At 35.6% G+C, this 17,092-nt stretch overlaps 2 protein-coding genes across 4 annotated transcripts in view; both read right to left on the bottom strand.

Moving 5' to 3' along the window:
* Positions 1-2,091: 2,091 nt before the first annotated feature.
* Positions 2,092-8,029, bottom strand: LOC126741450 (uncharacterized). 2 transcript variants are annotated; one of them, XR_007662185.1, is made up of 3 exons: positions 6,722-8,029; positions 2,843-3,002; positions 2,092-2,791 (listed from the first exon to the last, which is right to left on the bottom strand). XR_007662185.1 is itself a non-coding variant. In XM_050447864.1 (3 exons), the coding sequence occupies exons 1-3, from the start codon at positions 5,448-5,450 to the stop codon at positions 2,548-2,550; spliced, it is 1,269 nt and encodes a 422-aa protein (XP_050303821.1). In that variant the 5' UTR covers positions 5,451-5,852; the 3' UTR covers positions 2,092-2,547. The 2 variants fall into 2 exon arrangements, 1 of the variants encoding a protein (XP_050303821.1); XM_050447864.1 differs by lacking the exon at positions 6,722-8,029 and adding an exon at positions 4,586-5,852.
* A 5,377-nt stretch (positions 8,030-13,406) lies between these two features.
* LOC126741448 (uncharacterized) overlaps positions 13,407-17,092 on the bottom strand; it is a 101,914-nt gene continuing 98,228 nt past the window's right edge. For both annotated transcript variants that reach the window (XM_050447860.1, XM_050447862.1), the window contains one exon: positions 13,407-13,607. In XM_050447860.1, the coding sequence (XP_050303817.1) occupies positions 13,581-13,607 (27 nt within the window). In that variant the 3' untranslated portion in view covers positions 13,407-13,580. The remainder of the gene's footprint in view (positions 13,608-17,092) is intronic.

The following is a 17,092-nucleotide window of genomic DNA, read 5'->3' as shown; positions in this document are numbered from 1 at the left end:
ATATAATACTAGAATTACAAAAAAAATACCAAGATAAAACCTCTGAAAAAACAATCATCAACAAGGCTAAAAACTTAACACTATACAAGGAACGTAGGTTGAAGTCTAAGATTATTTATTTTAGATTTGACCGTAAGCCGCTGGAAAATGGATCCAAACTATTTTCATTAAAGAAACGCAAAGTCAGTGGAGAAAAAAACCCATAGTTGGCTGAATGAAAGGGTAAACGAAACATAGGAGAGTTGATCCTTCTTTGATAGGTGTTAAAAGGAATTGCTTCCAAGACGGTAGGACAATGATATAAACCATTTAAGATCTTATAAAAGGTTAAAGCTTCAAAATAATGCCGTCTGACTTCAAGATTAGGGATATTAAATTGGACACTTATAGCATTATAGTCGATGTAATAATTACGAAAAATATTTACTTCAGCTCTATAAGCAAGGTATCTTAAGAATCTTCTTTGTACAGCCTCAAGGCGTTCAATATGAGAATAAGGAGACCAAATTATAGACGCATACTCAAGCAAGGAACGTACCAAAGAGTATAAAGTAATTTGAAACAGTAAGGTGAAATAGGTACACTATTTCTAAAGATAAAACTAAGACTACGCATACTTCTGTTAATAATATCCAAAATGTACGGCAAAAAAGTTAAAAAAGACCGGTCCAATATGCGAACCTTGAGGCACGCCTGAAGACACTTCAATACCATTAGAAATATAATTACTTATCCTGACCAACTGTGTGCGACCAGTCAAAAAACTGTGACAAAATTCGACCAAAGTCCTACCAAGGCCCATAGCCCCAAACTTCCGAACCAAATGTTCATGACCAACCCCATCAAAGGCCTTCGAGAAGTCTGTATACACACTATCGACCTGTACAGACCTCTCAAAAGCACCAATGAAATCATATTGGTAAGTCAACAAATTTAGGGAGGTAATAACTTCCAAACTGGGCTAAGCGACGCTGATTTATCGCGCTCAGTGCGTCATCGCTTTTCGTAACGATAACTGGCCCATTAGGAATCCCTATTTTAGAGGTAATGTTTTGCTTTTTAATTATTTCATATTTTAGTTAAATGTTATACCAGAATTACAATACACCCAGTTTTCTTCAGATGATTTCATTATTAGTTTCAAATATGGTGGGTTATAAAACATATTTATACTGACCTCAAAGTAATAAGCAGACATTGTTCTGCGGACACACTTTGCCTGTAGTTCGTACCTTTTTTTTGAATAAAAGGGTGGACTTTCTTAGTTAAAGGTTGGAACGTCTCCTGACTCACCCTGTAGAATAACCTGAATTTATCCGGATACAGGTTTACTTCCTTAAAAACAATAAAAGCACTATGTCGTTCTTGCCAAAAGGAATGCACCCAAAACCGCCTTCGTTTTGTTGAAAATTAGCCTGGTTAATATTATTTAAATGCAAAACTGCAAGTAAATTATCTTCATCGGACGACGACATTTTAAAAACTATCTTCAATTTCCATGCGTTTTGGACACCATTTTGGTATGCAATCGCAAGACGCACACATTTTGTATACTTGACTTGCGTTTTAGGTACGCTTCACTTCACAAGCTCTCCCTAAAGGTGTCATTTCCTAGCGACGTCCAGCAGTAACGACTGGTCGCGGCGATTTTGGGATATGCTTGAAGCGTCTAGCGTTCGCATTTCTGTAGTAGTGAGAGCACACCCGCCATAGCAAATAGTACAGTTGACTGCAAATCAAAAGTTGCAGGTCGTCAACATGAATATTAGTAAGAATAAGTATTAGCGTTAACGTTATTAGAAGCAGAGAATGATGATGACATGAGGTTATTACTCTCGTTGCGTGATAAAACAAGTGAATTGTATGAATCTCGAAACAAAGAAGATTATTACAAGATCCTTATACAAAATCACCTAAATGACGACGATGAAAAGTTTCGCAGCTTCTTCTTAATAAGGATCAATTTAATTTTTTGTTAAGCCTAGTTCAAAATGAAAAATTAAAGAAGAAACCCACAAACAGAGTAAAAACTCCTATTTCTCCAGAAGAAAATTTGGTCTGACACTAAGGTAAGACACATTTTTTGAAAAATTTAAAATGAGAACAAAAACTATTTATTATCACCAAGAAAACTCAAACAATACAATTCTGTTTCTAAAAAAATATATATTCTTCATAGTTGGAAATATTTGTTTTTCGTTCTGTAGTTGTCCTGTGGGTTCACTGAAGATGTTGATGGTTGAGGAGTGTTAACTGATTCATTTGGAATATCTTCTAGTTGAACTGGCATTTGAAAATATACTATTTGTTGAGGACTTGAAGTCATTTGCACTGGTTAACAGGGATTTTGTGGCTGCTCTGGATTAGTCATTGACGCCTGGAGATTTGTTATTATGGTCAAAATTTTTAATATTGCTTCATTAATTAAATTAGGAGGTAATTTCTTTAACATTAGAGCCATGCTCCTCATAAACAAATCAACTTTGTCTTTATTCTGATTATCTACGAGTTTCGAATACATTTCCATGCGCTCTTTTGACCTTTCTTTTAAATTTTGCAGTAGTTTTGATTTTGCTGTTGTGGATTTAACAAATCTTCCTGATAGTGATGGAGTGTTTGATTTACTGCTGGGAGTATTTGATCGACTTGTGCCCATATTTGGTTTTGATCTTTTTGCAGGACGTCATCAATTTCGTTATCTATCTGTAATTCTGAATCGGTCGTATTATCATCATAAGTTTGTGACTGTAAATTATTGTCATTTTGACTCTCATCAAAGTTTTGAAGTCGCCTACAATTAGTTTAAAAATAAAATTTATCCATACACAAAAAAGTATCATACCTTCGTTCAGTCTTCACCAATTCTAAAAATTTCAAATGTTCCAACAGTGTCCACTTGGTAGGTCGGGATGATGCCGCCGAACCAGTTCCTAACTTTTGCTTTCTTTTATTTTTAAAATAATTATCGCGAATATATGTCCAGCGAATTTTGCATTCTTCGGCTAAAGAAAAATATTTTAATTCTCAAATATCTTTATATAAGCAGGAACTAGAAACCTAGAGTTTATGAGATATTTTTTATTTTTTAGATTCTTGGCTACTGGAGAGACATTCAGATCCCTGTCAATTGCCTTCCGCATTTCATTCAGCTATATCTCAGTTATTATTAGAGAAACACTGGAAGTTTTATGTTCAACATTGGTACCGATTTTCTTGCGACCATGTAGTAGTGAACACTTAAAGGAAAAAGCGTTGGAATTTTGGAAAAAATGGCATTTCCCCAACTGTGTTGCAGGAATCGATGGAAAACACATTCGAATTTTTTGCCCCAACAATAGTGGCTCCCTATTTTACAATTACAAAGATTATTTTTCAATAGTTCTGTTAGCAATGGTCGATGCAAACTGCAAATTTCTGTTTGTTGATGTTGGTGCTTACGGTAAAGAGGGAGACAGTTCCATTTTTTCTAATTCACCGATGGACAATTAGGTGTATTCAGGAAATTTATATCCAAATGATGAATTTCTACCTAAAACAAATAGGAAGCTACCATTTGTAGTAATCGGAGATGAAGCGTTTAGGTTACATCGACATTTAATGAAACCATACAGCAAGTTATCGGCTAGAGGCGATAAAAGAAAAACTATTTACAACTACCGACTGTGTAGGGCCAGACGTGTCACTGAAAATGCATTTGGTCTGTTGTGCCAAGTCTTTCGCATCTATTATACACCAATAGCTGTTAAAGCAGAAGTATGCGATAAGTTGATTATGGTGACTTGTCGTATTCATAATCTATTAAGAGATGGATTTTTGGAAAAAAAACAATTAATCTTATTACGGATATGATTCAAATATTCCATGGCCAAAGAACATTACTCCATTAACAGGAGGTGGAGGATTTGCTGATGCAACTGGTTTGGAAATCAGAGAAATGTTCGCAAATTTCTTTAGCGAAGAAGGAGCAACAGAGTGGCAAAACGACAGAGTCTTTAGAATTTCTAGTTAATAGGTGTGTTCATATTTTTGTATTTTAATCTTACACACAATTTGATAATTATTGAGCCAATGTTTTAAAAAATATACATATACAGGGTGTTTCCTAACTACGGTACGAAACTATACAGGGTGAATCGTTAGGTTGTTTTATGAGAAAAAGGTCCTATGAACGTATGTCGGGAGTTGCTTTGTTTCTGAGATACAGGGCGATGAAGGTTCAAAAAAATAGCGGTATTTTAAAAATACTATAACTATCCTTAAACCGATATGGTTGAAATTTGGTGCAGTTATTTGAAGTTATATGATGCTTATTTAGATTGAAATTAGATTGTAACTAGATTGAAATTATTAGGTCCAGTGGCGTGTCAGTGGGCACCAGTTGCAGCTTTTTATTTATTTTTGTATTTAAGCAACTAAAAATACAACTTTTTCGTATCTTATATTATCTTCATATCTGGCTTTGTTTTCGAAAAAAAAAAGCATCTTTAACTCATTCTAAAAATTATCCATGGACGACAACATGACATAAAAACCAATTAATTCGATAAACAATTTCGAACTTAAAGTAAATGAGGAAAATGCCCACCTTCTGATAAAATACACGACTGCAAACGATTTGTCATTGAGTGTCTGACACGCTCAAAAATACCTGGAGTATCCCTTATGATATTGCAATTGACAATTATCCGATTCCTCAAGTCATTCACATCTAGAACAGGAGTTTTATAAACAAGAGCCTTCAGATGGCCCCATAAATAGTAATCCAGGGGATTCATATCAGGACTGCGAGCCGGCCAATTTTGAGGTCCTGCACGTCCAGTCCAGCAATTAGGGTAGATGACGTCGAGATGCTGACGAGCAAGAACACTGAAATGAGCTGGAGCCCCGTCGTGCATAAACCACATGTTGACTCTTACTTGTAGGGGTACTTCTTCTAATAAAGTGGGTAAATGGTGTTGCAAGAAATCCGTGTAAGATTCACCTGTTAATCTTGCCGGTAAAAAAAATGGGCCAAATAGGTAGTCACCAATAATTCCTATCCAAACGTTCAGCGAAAATTGTTGCTGAAAATGAGTTTCTCTAATAACGTGGGGATTTTCGTCGGCCCAAAAATGATCATTGTGGAAGTTCATAATAGCATCTCTTGAAAAATTTGCATCGTCCGTAAATAAAATATTTGGTAGGAAATTATTATTGTGTGCCATCGTATGAATCAACCACCTGCAAAACATTAATCTTGGATGAAAATCCCGAGGCAGTAGAGCTTGTACACGCTGTATGTGATATGGATGCAGGAGGTTTCTTTTTAGAACTTTCCAAACGGTTTTTGAACTGACTTTAAGCTGCAGTGCAATCTTCCTGATACTATTGGAAGGATCTTCTTCTATCGCATCAAGTATAGCTTCTTCCAGTTCAGGCGTTGTTATAGTTTCTGGTCTTCCACCGCCCATATTTTTATTAAAACTCCCAGTTTCACATAATCTTGCATGTAGTTTTCTAAATGTTTTTGCACATGGAATTACTCTGTTAGGATATCTGTCCTAGTAAATTCTTCGTGCTTCTTCCGCATTTCCATTTGCTAATCCATAAATAAAGTGCATGTCAGTCATTTCATAGTTAGTAAAATTATTCATGATGGAGTAATGAATCACTGCTAATTGACAGCTGAATTTTACTTATAGCAATTCTATCACTGTCAGCTGGTCTCCAAAGCAGGTAGGTACAAAGGAGGTACTTGAATGGACTTGCCAATTATTTGTCATAAGAAGCAATGTATTTGTTATTTTGTTGTATTTCAAAAATCTGATAATAAAAATCGTAGAAGTTGAATGTTTATTATCATAGTAAACAAGACACAAAAGGCCAAAAAGTCGTGCATTGGAGGGTGGCTCATGTACTTTAAGGTCGAAATTGTTTATCGAATTAATTGGTTTTTATTTCATGTTGTTGTCCATGGATAATTTTTAGAATGAGTTAAAGATACTTAAAATTTTTTTTCTCGAAAACAAAGCCAGATATGAAGATAATAAGATAAGATACGAAAAAGTTGTATTTTTAGTTGCTTAAATATAAAAATAAATAAAAATCTGCAAAACAATTAATTATTGGCCTTGTTTTTTTCTCAACAATAAGCATGTGGTGCCCACTGACACGCCACTGAACCTAATAATTTCAATCTAGTTACAGCTAAATAAGCGTCTTATAACTTCAAATAACTGCACCAAATTTCAACCAAATCGGTTTAAGGATAGTTATAGTATTTTTAAAATACCGTTATTTTTTTGAACCTTCATCGCCCTGTATCTCAGAAACAAAGCAACTCCCGACATACGTTCATAGGAACTTTTTTTCATAAAACGACCTAACGATTCACCCTGTATAGTTTCGTACCGTAGTTAGGAAACACCCTGTATATAATAAAAGATGTTTATAGATAAAAAGAGTTTTGTGTTTTACTAGTCAATACTAACATATAGTGTCCACCATAATGTTCGCCACATATGGGAAATTCGAGCATTTGATTAAGCATAATACATTTTCCCATATCCTACAAGTAAAAAAAAATCCCATATGTAGCGAACATTATGGTGGACACTGTACAAAATACCAATTGAAACATTGTCATTAATCGACCTACCTGACCTAATGCAACCCTACTATTCACAAAACTTGATTCATCTATCTGGAGCGGAAAACAATGAATTTATTCTTAAATACTTACGATTCTTGGATAAAATTGCAGCAATTTCTTTCCATTTTCCTGAATTTGGTAATCTTTAAAGTCTTTATTTTCATGGTCATAAATATAAGGATATTCACGTACTTGATAAATCAATATTTCATCTTCAGCATCTGTCAATTTTTTCGACATTTTGTGTTATTATCTTCAGCTAAACTCTGCTTATATTAAACTGATGTATAGACGGCTAGGGTCTACGTTCGCGTCTCGACATGTTTTTGAGCAGTCGAGACGCAGCCGTTGCGACTTCGAGTCACGACGCTTCAAGGAAAACGATTCCATACAAAATATTGGGTCTACCAATAGAAGTGATAGAAGTTTAGTGGGCCATGTACGCAAAATGGTATGTGTCAAAACGCGGATCAAGCGTCAGTTGTGTTAAGTATACTTTGACATTTCATCATGAATCGTTTAAGTCAAGAGCAACGTATACTGCCGTGTTAAGAATAAGAGTCGTATCTGCATCTTTCGGCAATTTTGAGATTTTCTGGTATTTCACATCATATCAAAGTTTTACATCTATTTGTTAGATCAAAATGTCGTAAAACATTCATTACCGGCCAGCAAACTATATTATTTCTTTGTCGTATGTGAAATTATGCTCACTTTGTTAAGCGAAATTGTCCTAACTGCATATTTTAGGTATATATGTCGTATTTGCAGTTCAAATACGACAAATAAACCTAACATAGCGTACATGCGACATATTTACTTAACAATGAAGTAGATACGTCAAATTGATTTAACACCGGAAAAAGGTGTTTGATTTCGAAGGTTATAAAGATGCTGTTCAAAAAGCTAACTCGTCCAAAGTAAAATTAATTGAAATGAAAATTAACAATTTTTTCAATTGGGAAGACAAAAGTTCTCAGTATAAATTAAGCAGAATAAATCCGTCATTGTCGTACAAATGCAAATTTAATGAACAAGAGGCTATAGCATTACATTTTTTAGTAGCAAAACACCAAAAGAATGGTTTGGAAAAGCCTAAATGCAAGAACGACTTTCGTGGCATAAGTCAAAATAGGAAGGACACTCTTATAAAACGACTTGGTGGAATTATTCCCACTACCAGAATGAACTTTTGGAATAATTTGCCAGTATCCGAACATCCTGTGAATGAAGATGAATAAATTATTAATCATAATCAAAATTTCAGTTGACATAATATTGCTGTGTATTTATTGGATAAGTTAAAGTGTTCGTTTTAGTTACAAATACAAATAATATTTTTTTTTAGTTACGTCAAACGTTGTTTAAGTTAAACAGTTAGGTTTACTATTAAGTTACAGCTCAGCGTCTCTTAAGCATTAAATATATCATTTTGTAGAATCATTTATATGAAAAACTTGAAGTTATAATATATATTTTAACCTTTGTTAAGTGTAGTTTTTCTATAGACATGGGCACTTATGATTTGTTAAACTAATCTTCATTACTATTTTAGTTGCTGATTGTTAGGCAAATTTGTCGTAACTAATTTAGAGTATAAAACATGTAACAAAAACATGTTTTATACTCCTAATTTCTTGAAAACAAGTTTATATTTAAATTCTACGTCACAAAGTTTATACATTAGGGTTTTTCAATTTTAAGGATATTAGTACTTACGATGGCAGAAAGGCAAAATATTTTTTCTCATTTTCTCAAAATATTCAAATATGGAGATACGACTCTTATGCTTAACAGGGCAGTATAGCTATCGTGAAAAGGTATTACGAAAATGCGCAATCGGTTAGAGCCTGTTATCGTGCTCTTAGAGAAGATTTTGGCCATCGTGGACGGCCTTCTGGGCTTGCCATAAGGCGTACAATTAATAAGTTTGAACGAGAGTACACTCTTCTGGATAATAAGCCACCAACGCGACAAAAAAGTGCAAGGACCGCTGAAAATATCGCCGCTGCAAGAGAAAGTGTTAACGCGAATAACGTCTGTTTTGCGCCGTTCTCAGCATTTCACCAATGTCTCTGTGGCGCATTTTGAAGAAAGACTTAGTTAGGCCTACATCCATATAAGATGGTTCTAACTCAAGAATTAAAGCCTGCTGACCATGGTTTGCGAAGAACGTTTAGCGACTAGGCCCTGTTGCAGTTGGAACAAAATGACGATTTTGGGAAACAAATCATCTTTTCAGATGAAGCCCATTTTTGTCTTAGTGGCGTTGTCAATACCCAAAATTGCTGCTTCTGGTGTCAGAACAATCCCCAGAAATTAGTACAGGTGCCATTACACCCGTTAAAAGTGACTGTGTGCTGTGGTTTGCATGCCGGTGGAATTATCGGTCCATCGGTCCATAGGGTTGATCCAATCAGATCAATGCCTAGTAGCTCTTCAATGGCTGGCGCCAATTCTGAAGCAAAATCACAGAATAGGTCGACACCACAATCAATCCATCGAACTAACCCTGGCAGACAAACAGTCATCATTGGGACTTCTTCTGAAGCTTCTTCACTATCTGCAGCTGATAGACGTCAGTGGTTGTATTTGGGCAGATGCAATCCGGACACTACTGAGCAGCAGATTCTAAAATACCTTGAGAAGCAACTAAACATCTCAGATGTTAAATGTGCCATATTGGATAAGAATGAGGATGTTGTATCCTTTAGGATAGGGGTAAAAGAGTCCCTACTGAAGGGACTACTTGACACGAACCTCTGGCCAGCCGGTATAGCGGTCAAGGAATTTCGTCCCAGGCGCACTCAGGGCCGAGGGGCGAATTTTCAGTTAGACCCAACACTGTCTCAGCGCCCACAGTAGATGATGTATCGTTCTTTTATCAGAACGTGAGGGGTTTAAAAACTAAACTAAAGGGATTTCTCTGTGCTGCCCAAGCACAAGACTACCACATTCTTGCCCTAACTGAAACTTGGCTGGATCCTACAGTCAACGACGGTGAATTCCTTAGCTCCAACTACTGTGTGTATAGAACGGACCGCAACACTAGTAACAGTTCAAAAAGTAGAGGCGAGGGTGTGCTCCTAGCAGTGAGCAACACCCTAAAATCCCATCGTTTGCCAACTGCTGACAATTCACTTGAAGAAATCTGGATCTCTGTGCGTCTTGGTGATGGCGAGGATTATTGCATTGGCTGCATTTATGTTCCTCCATCCATGGATCTATCTGTGTATGCAGCGCATTGTGCCTCTGTTACCAAAGCTTGCGAGAGCTTTAATAATGTTCTTATTGTTGGTGACTTTAACCTTTCTAATATTTCATGGTTACCTAGTGATGATCATTATGGCTTAACCCCAAATAATGTTACATCTGATAAAGAAAATCTTTTATGTGACACATTCACTTTTCTAGGTTTAATGCAGCTCAATGCAGTGGTTAATGATCATGGAACAATTCTTGACCTTTGCTTTACAACTTTTCAATCCACTTTAACAACTAAATGTAATGGTTTAGTCGGGTCAGATCCTTACCATCCTGCTCTTGAGCTGCCCTAATAGTAAGTCCAATTACCTGGAACTACCTATAACATATTTTTACAACTTTAATCAAGCAGATTTTGTGTCTATAAATAACTACTTTTCTACATACAACTGGATGTCAATAAAAAAACACTCTCCCAAGAAACATTATCCACCATGGTTTTCTAGAGAACTAAAAAGTCTAGTTATTCCGAAAAAAATAACACATAGAAGGTACAGACAGTCAGGATCAAATACTGATTACTTAAGTTTTAGTGTTCTGCGCTCAGAATGCCGTTCATTATCTAGTGAATGCTACAGACATTACATTGAAACAGCCGAAAATGCAATAGAGAACGATAGCAAGACCTTTTGGAAATTTGTAAGACTTCAGTTCAATCAAAGCGATTCTACCGTTCCAGATGAGATGTTCCTTCATGATCTCAGGGCCGATACTGGTATTTCTATTGCAAATCTCTTTGCCACCCACTTTTTATCTGTATTTAACAAGAATACTAACCCTTCTAATGCCTCTGACGGTCTCGATACCTCACGTAAATTTACCCATATCAACCACGTGTTCCTTAGTGCTACTACAATTGAAACAGCATTAGCTAAACTGGACAGCAGAAAGGGAGCGGGTTCCGATGGAATTCCAAACAGGCTTTTGAAAGAATGCAGCCATTCCCTTTTCCTTCCACTTTTTCATATTTTTAATTTGTCCCTAACTTCTGGAACTTTTCCAGAGAACTGGAAGCTATCTCATGTATGTCCTATTTATAAATCTGGGAATAAGAGTGACATAACTAACTATGGTCCCATTAGTATCCTCTCTGCAATTCCTAAGCTGTTCGAGCACTGTGTAGAGGTGGTTCTATCTGGCACATTTCAGGAAATAATTGGAGATCAGCAGCATGGATTCACCAGAGGTCGTTCTGTGGATACAAACGTTGTTTGTTTTTAGCAACTATATCTTCAAATCTTTTGCCGACGGTAATGAAACACATGCGATATACACGGACTTTAGTAAAGCCTTCGATAGGGTCAACCATAATATTCTTATCTCTCATATTTCAGATCTCGGCATCAGCGGATCTCTTTTACTTTGGATCAAGTCTTATCTGATGGATAGAGAGCAGCGTGTTAAAATTGGTGGTTTTTTGTCCAACCTATTTTTGACAACTTCAGGGGTCCCTCAGGGCTCCCATTTGGGACCATTGTTATTCAGTCTCTTTATCAATCACCTCGGCTCCCTACTGGAGTCTGAGTTTTTGCTCTTCGCTGATGATTTGAAAATTTTTCGGCGGATTTCCTCCTCTCAGGATCAGTTGGTGCTTCAGAGAGATATAAACAGAGTGTTTTCCTGGTGTAAGTCGAATGAAATGTCATTGAATGTTAGGAAATGTAGGTTTATGAGGTTTACTCGTTTAAGGGTCTCCCCTCCTTGTCAATATGTTATTGATGGTATCCCCTTGAAGGAGCTTGACTCAGTCAAGGATTTGGGTGTCTTTCTGGACCCGAGTCTTACTTTCTCCCACCACTTCGAAAATACTGTAAATAGAGCTAATAAACTGCTTGGTTTTATCAAAAGATCTTGCAAAGACTTTACTAATGTGTCAGCATTGAAGACACTATATATTTGCCTGGTGTGATCTCTTCTCGAATTCTCCAATATTGTTTGGTCACCTCATTTTCTGATTCACATTGAGAGGCTTGAAAATATCCAGCACAAGTTTATCAGGTTTGCCAGATATACTCTTATGAAGTCAGGCCTGGATCTTACCTGTTCAGAGACCATGTCCTACCTGAGCATAAACTCCTTATCAAGTAGAAGGCAGTTCTTTGATGTTTGCTTTGCGTTTAAGGTTCTGAATGGTATTGTTAGAAGTCCGGAATGTCTGTGCCTTTTCTCTTTGCATGTATCTTCTTACACAACACGAGGTCAGGCGCTTCTCCACATTCCCTTTTGCAGAACATCCTATCTACTAAACAGTCCTATAAATAGAATAGCTTCTACAGTGAATAGATTTGCAAAAGATCTTGATTTTTTCAGTACATCTTTAAATAAATTTAAGTCGTCAGCTAGGGCAACTATCTTGGGATAGTGCCCTACTCCCACTCTTTGGATTATGTTTAGCACAGTATTGTTTATTAGTATTATAGTTTTTACTTAAGACTACTGTTAATTATTAATAAATACTTGAAATGTTATATACGTTGATGAATAAATAAATAAATAAATAAATACTTTTTTGAGGATGCAGGAGGGCGTACCGTGACAGTCAACGGAGAGCGCTACCACCACAAACTTTTTTTGGCCTGCAATTGATGGTGGAGACTTCGAACAGAATTGGTTTCAACAGGACGGAGCAACATCACACACCGCCCGAGCCACAATTAATTTATTAAGAGAGCTTATTGAAGATCGAATAATTTCGCGACATGGCAATATCAACTGGCCACCGAGGTCCTGTGATCTTACTCCCCTGGACTTTTTTCTTTGGGGATATGTGAAGTTGAAGGTGTATTCTAACAATCCTCAAACCATCAATGAGTTGAAAGTTAACATAACTAGGGTTATTCGCGAAATTCAGCCCAATTTGTTAGAAAAAGTGATTGAAAATTGGGTTCATCGTCTAAACGTCTGCCGCCGTAGCCGAGGTGGACATCTTAATGATATTTTGTTTAAAACATAATGTTACATAATAAACTACAACATGAAACATCAATCATAGAAATTAACCAATTCGTTTTTATTTTTTAGCAATTTAAACTTATATCATTCTTATTGGTAGACCCTATACATTGTACGTGTTATTAACTGCCAGACGTGGCGGCGGACCGCGAACGCTGGACGTCGCTAGGAAATAACACCTTAAGGCACCATTCTTGCAAATTTTTAGGTCCAACAATTGATGATGGGCTTGAATTTTAAGATCATATTACCAAGATATGCAATAAGGTTTCTTCTGGTTGCTATGCTCTTAGAGTATCTCTTCTGACAGCTTAGACTTTCACATAGCTAAAAGTGCTTATCACGCTCTTGTTAAGTCTCACCTGAGCTGTGGTATATGTTTTTAAGGCTCATTTGTTCAATATAAGTTTGACTCCTGTTGTAACAATTATTATATCCGTTAAATTGTTTCATTGACCTGAACCTAATTAGTTTGTTGTAACAAGCAGATTTCCAATGTGTCCTCAAAAAACTTATATATCTACAATATGAATTTTTAACATAAAATAAAAAACGATAATTTAAACTATTTTTTTTATTGGACATTCCATTAAATGTTTAGGCTATCTACAAAAAATATCTTAAACAGATGTACAAAGTTACATAAACAATATTAACGATAATTATCTGGAAATAAAGTTACAATCCTGACCTAATACTACTTACCAAATAATTTTCGAATTATTTCATAAAACTAATAATAGGGTCTTCTTGGATTATTCTGCAAAAGAAAATATCTTTTAATTACAATATTTCAAAGTAAAATACGACAAAAGTAATAAACAGTATTTAGCACAAGTATATTGTTTAAAGTTTTTGGTAAAAAAAAAAAAAATTTAAATTTGTTCATTTATTGTACATGTTGGACGTTTGCATTATATGCAAGTTCTTCTATTGGTCAGAGATCAAAGTGTCTTATTCATTGCAACAAAATGGGAGATCATAATGACCTACTACCAAAATGTCACTCTCGCTTTGTCTTTCATCATGAATATATTGAAAAAATACATTATAGCAGAAAAATGAAATTATAGCAGCTTGGAAAAATTAAATAACTTGGCTGCAAAAATTTAACTGAACTGTTGTTTGCAACTCTAAAATTATAATATTTCAACCCTCTAACGCAGGAGGAGCCAACCTGGGGCTCTTTGAAGGATCATTTGTGGTTTTCGTTAAATATACTCGGGTTTTATTTTCATCTTTGTACTATTATATTTTAAAAAAATAGTATCATTCCGTTTGTTAGGAATTCTAAAATTATAATCTCAGAATATCTAAATTAGCGTCAATTTAAACACAGCTAATCTTACTTCGCTCAGTGCGGCGCGCGGTAAAGGGTCAAAGTTAAGTTATAATTATATTATTTATATTATTATACTATTGATTTAATAAATACCGCTTTATTCACAACGGTTTACTCATTACTTTTATACAGTCCACTACTTTGAAAAAATTAACTTCTAAATTTAGGAAGATTGCACAAAAATGTGTGACTGGTATTAACACTATGAAGTGTTGACCATGTAACAAAAAATACTATCTAGTTGGGTATTTCCGGCGAAAAAGTTGATCATCTGATGCAGAAGACACCCAGACGAAGTCTCCACCGGTTTTCCATTCTTAGTCTTCGAAGTAAACCCAATTTCTGAGATATGTGGTCGCGCCTCTTTAGACCAAAAATAAGTCTGTGTGTCTAACATGCATTTTGCATTACTTGAACCTTATTTCGTTCAAGGAAACTAAGGCAAGGATAATATATAAAGTCGCAATAGTTGAATCTTAAAAGAACCAAAGACTCAGAAAATACCTTTCTTAAGTTCAGATTAGGGTAATGACGATTATAATACAATAACTTTAAACTACAAAATGCTTTCTTCTTAACTTCGGCAACGTGACAATAAAATGTTAGTTGTGATTCCAATAATAGGCGCAAATTGCGAGCCACACCCACATACTAATACATAAATGACAGACTAAGCCCACATTGATACAAAGCAATTGTCTTTTAAAATGCTTTAGTCCAATGCAGAAAATGTTGAGGTCAATGGATGCTCCATATACACTGTCATAATTCTTTGCATAGATGCAGCTTGACCATAATTTGTCCGATGACTATATGGTTAAAATGGTTGCAATAGCCTAGTTCTCCTCTGCGGGATCCTAAATCGGAGATTATTAACGAGGTAGCACGATATTAAATTATTGACGAGTTTGTAAAGAAAAATAGCATAGGACTTCAATTGGCGCTGTTCCAAAGACTACATTCCAGTTGCACACAATAACAATCTTGTTCCATATGCAATATCTTGGACTGGGAAAGAATATTTGAGAAGCAATTATTTGGTAAATTTTCTTGGCACTTTCTTAATTAAAGGCATAAGCAGAAGCCCATATAACGCTACAATATTCAAGAATGCTTCCTACTAAGGCATTAGAAATTCATGTTAAAGCTCACTTATCGGTTATACAAGTTTTTTTTATGAATCCCAGCATTCACATAGTTTTCAAATAATATTATTCAAATGCAGGTTTAAATTAAGATCTTTGTCAAAAACTACTCCCAAGTTAGTAATATTACAGGTTTTACACATGACTTTATTATTAAGTGACTTAGGGAATCATTAAACTTGAAAAATCTCACGTGCTTACACTTGGAAACATTCAAAGTGAGATATTTTTCGTCATACCAAGTGTTAAAACGGTCTCCCTGTAACTCGTGTGTATAATTAACGGATTTAAATAAGGAGCTAATTATCAACATTCACGCTATAGAAAACGAGAGTCTTGCATATAAACATCAAATTTCTTTGCTACAAAGAGATGTTGATGAGTATTCCTCTATTAATGAAGAGATGGTGACTTCTATAAGAGTTTTAGAAGCAGAAAAAGAATGCCACCTTTTGGAGATCGGGCTCTTGAAAACTCAGCAGGTGGTACCAACAGTCACTGACTCCAGGAATGTGCGTACTGAGATCAATAAATATGATGATTTTCGTCCAAAGCTTCTGTTTGTGGCTGGAAAATGTAATAGTTAAGCTTCTTAAGCTTTTATGTAACAAAATGGGACATGTGTACAACATTCAATATTTTCTAAAACCTGGTTGCTTGACTCGTGATTTGGTACTAACTGCTTCAGCTCTTACTTCTAATTTTACCAAGAACGATTTGGTGATCTTGTGGTTGAACGGAACATATTCTCCTACATCTATTATTAACGACTTTATCATTTCCTGTAAAAACGCTACTTTCCTCGTTATGACAAGCCCTTGTTTTGGATTAAGTTGCAGTGTTGTATATAATGGTAATCTGTCATTATATAAAGCTTTCCATAAAAACAACATTGACCTAATCATCTTGCTGATTTGGCTTGTATATTACATGGCCACATAAAAAAATATTTTCTAAACCCACTGCATAATGCTAAGCATCTAAAACTAAATAGATCACCTAATTTTGTCGAAAGCGTGGGAACTGCGTCTGAGCGTGTGACTGGTTCTGACTCTTTTTTATAGATGAGACCATAGAGGTTGAAGCTCCCTTTCATTCAACTGCAATATCAAAATTAAAGCATTGTAGTGCATTTTTATTAAATATTCAATCCCTTCGGAATAAGGTGGATGAGCTTCAACTTCTGCTTGCTAATTTTAATTTTCCTGACATTGTTATATTAACAGAACATTGGCTTAGGCCTAATGAATGTTTTTGTATTGATGAATATGTACCACTGTCAGTTTATTATAGACAAAACTCTCTGCATGGAGGGACTGCTGTTCTAATTAGGAGACATTATCAAAACTTTTTCTGTACTGTTGATAAGTTTGGTGATGCCTCAGTTGAACGGGTTGTTGAGTGTTCGGTGTGTTTTTGTAAATTGTTTAATATGTACGTTATTTGTATATACCGCCCGCCCTCTGGGGATATCAGTGTGTTTCTTGACAAGTTAGATTGTCTTCTATCCCAGCTCCCTATTCACTCACTGCGTCTTATCTTGGCTGGAGATTTTAATATTAATTATTCAGAGGTTTCCTTAACGCAAAGAATTTCTCTTGATGGAATCTTCAAATCATTCGCACTCACCATGCATGTTAATGCACCCACTCGAATTTCGTCCTCTTCATCAACCACTATTGATTATTTCTGTAGTAATTTGGAAGGTGTTACCTGTGCAGTGCACTCAGTGGGTATATCGGATCACGAGGGGATGTA

The sequence above is a fragment of the Anthonomus grandis genome, chromosome 10 (assembly GCF_022605725.1).
Source record: "Anthonomus grandis grandis chromosome 10, icAntGran1.3, whole genome shotgun sequence".
In the NCBI taxonomy this organism is placed as follows: Eukaryota; Metazoa; Arthropoda; class Insecta; order Coleoptera; family Curculionidae; genus Anthonomus; species Anthonomus grandis.
This window is presented reverse-complemented; position numbering and strand designations above follow the sequence as displayed.

Coding starts and splice junctions, on each gene's coding strand:
- LOC126741450 (XM_050447864.1), bottom strand. CDS start 5,450: ATGGGCGGTGGAAGACCAGAAACTATAACAACGCCTGAACTGGAAGAA. Junction 3,003..4,585: donor GTCGTGTATTTTATCAGAAG/GTGGGCATTTTC, acceptor ATTTTTCTTTAG/CCGAAGAATGCAAAATTCGC. Junction 2,792..2,842: donor TTGGTGAAGACTGAACGAAG/GTATGATACTTT, acceptor AACTAATTGTAG/GCGACTTCAAAACTTTGATG.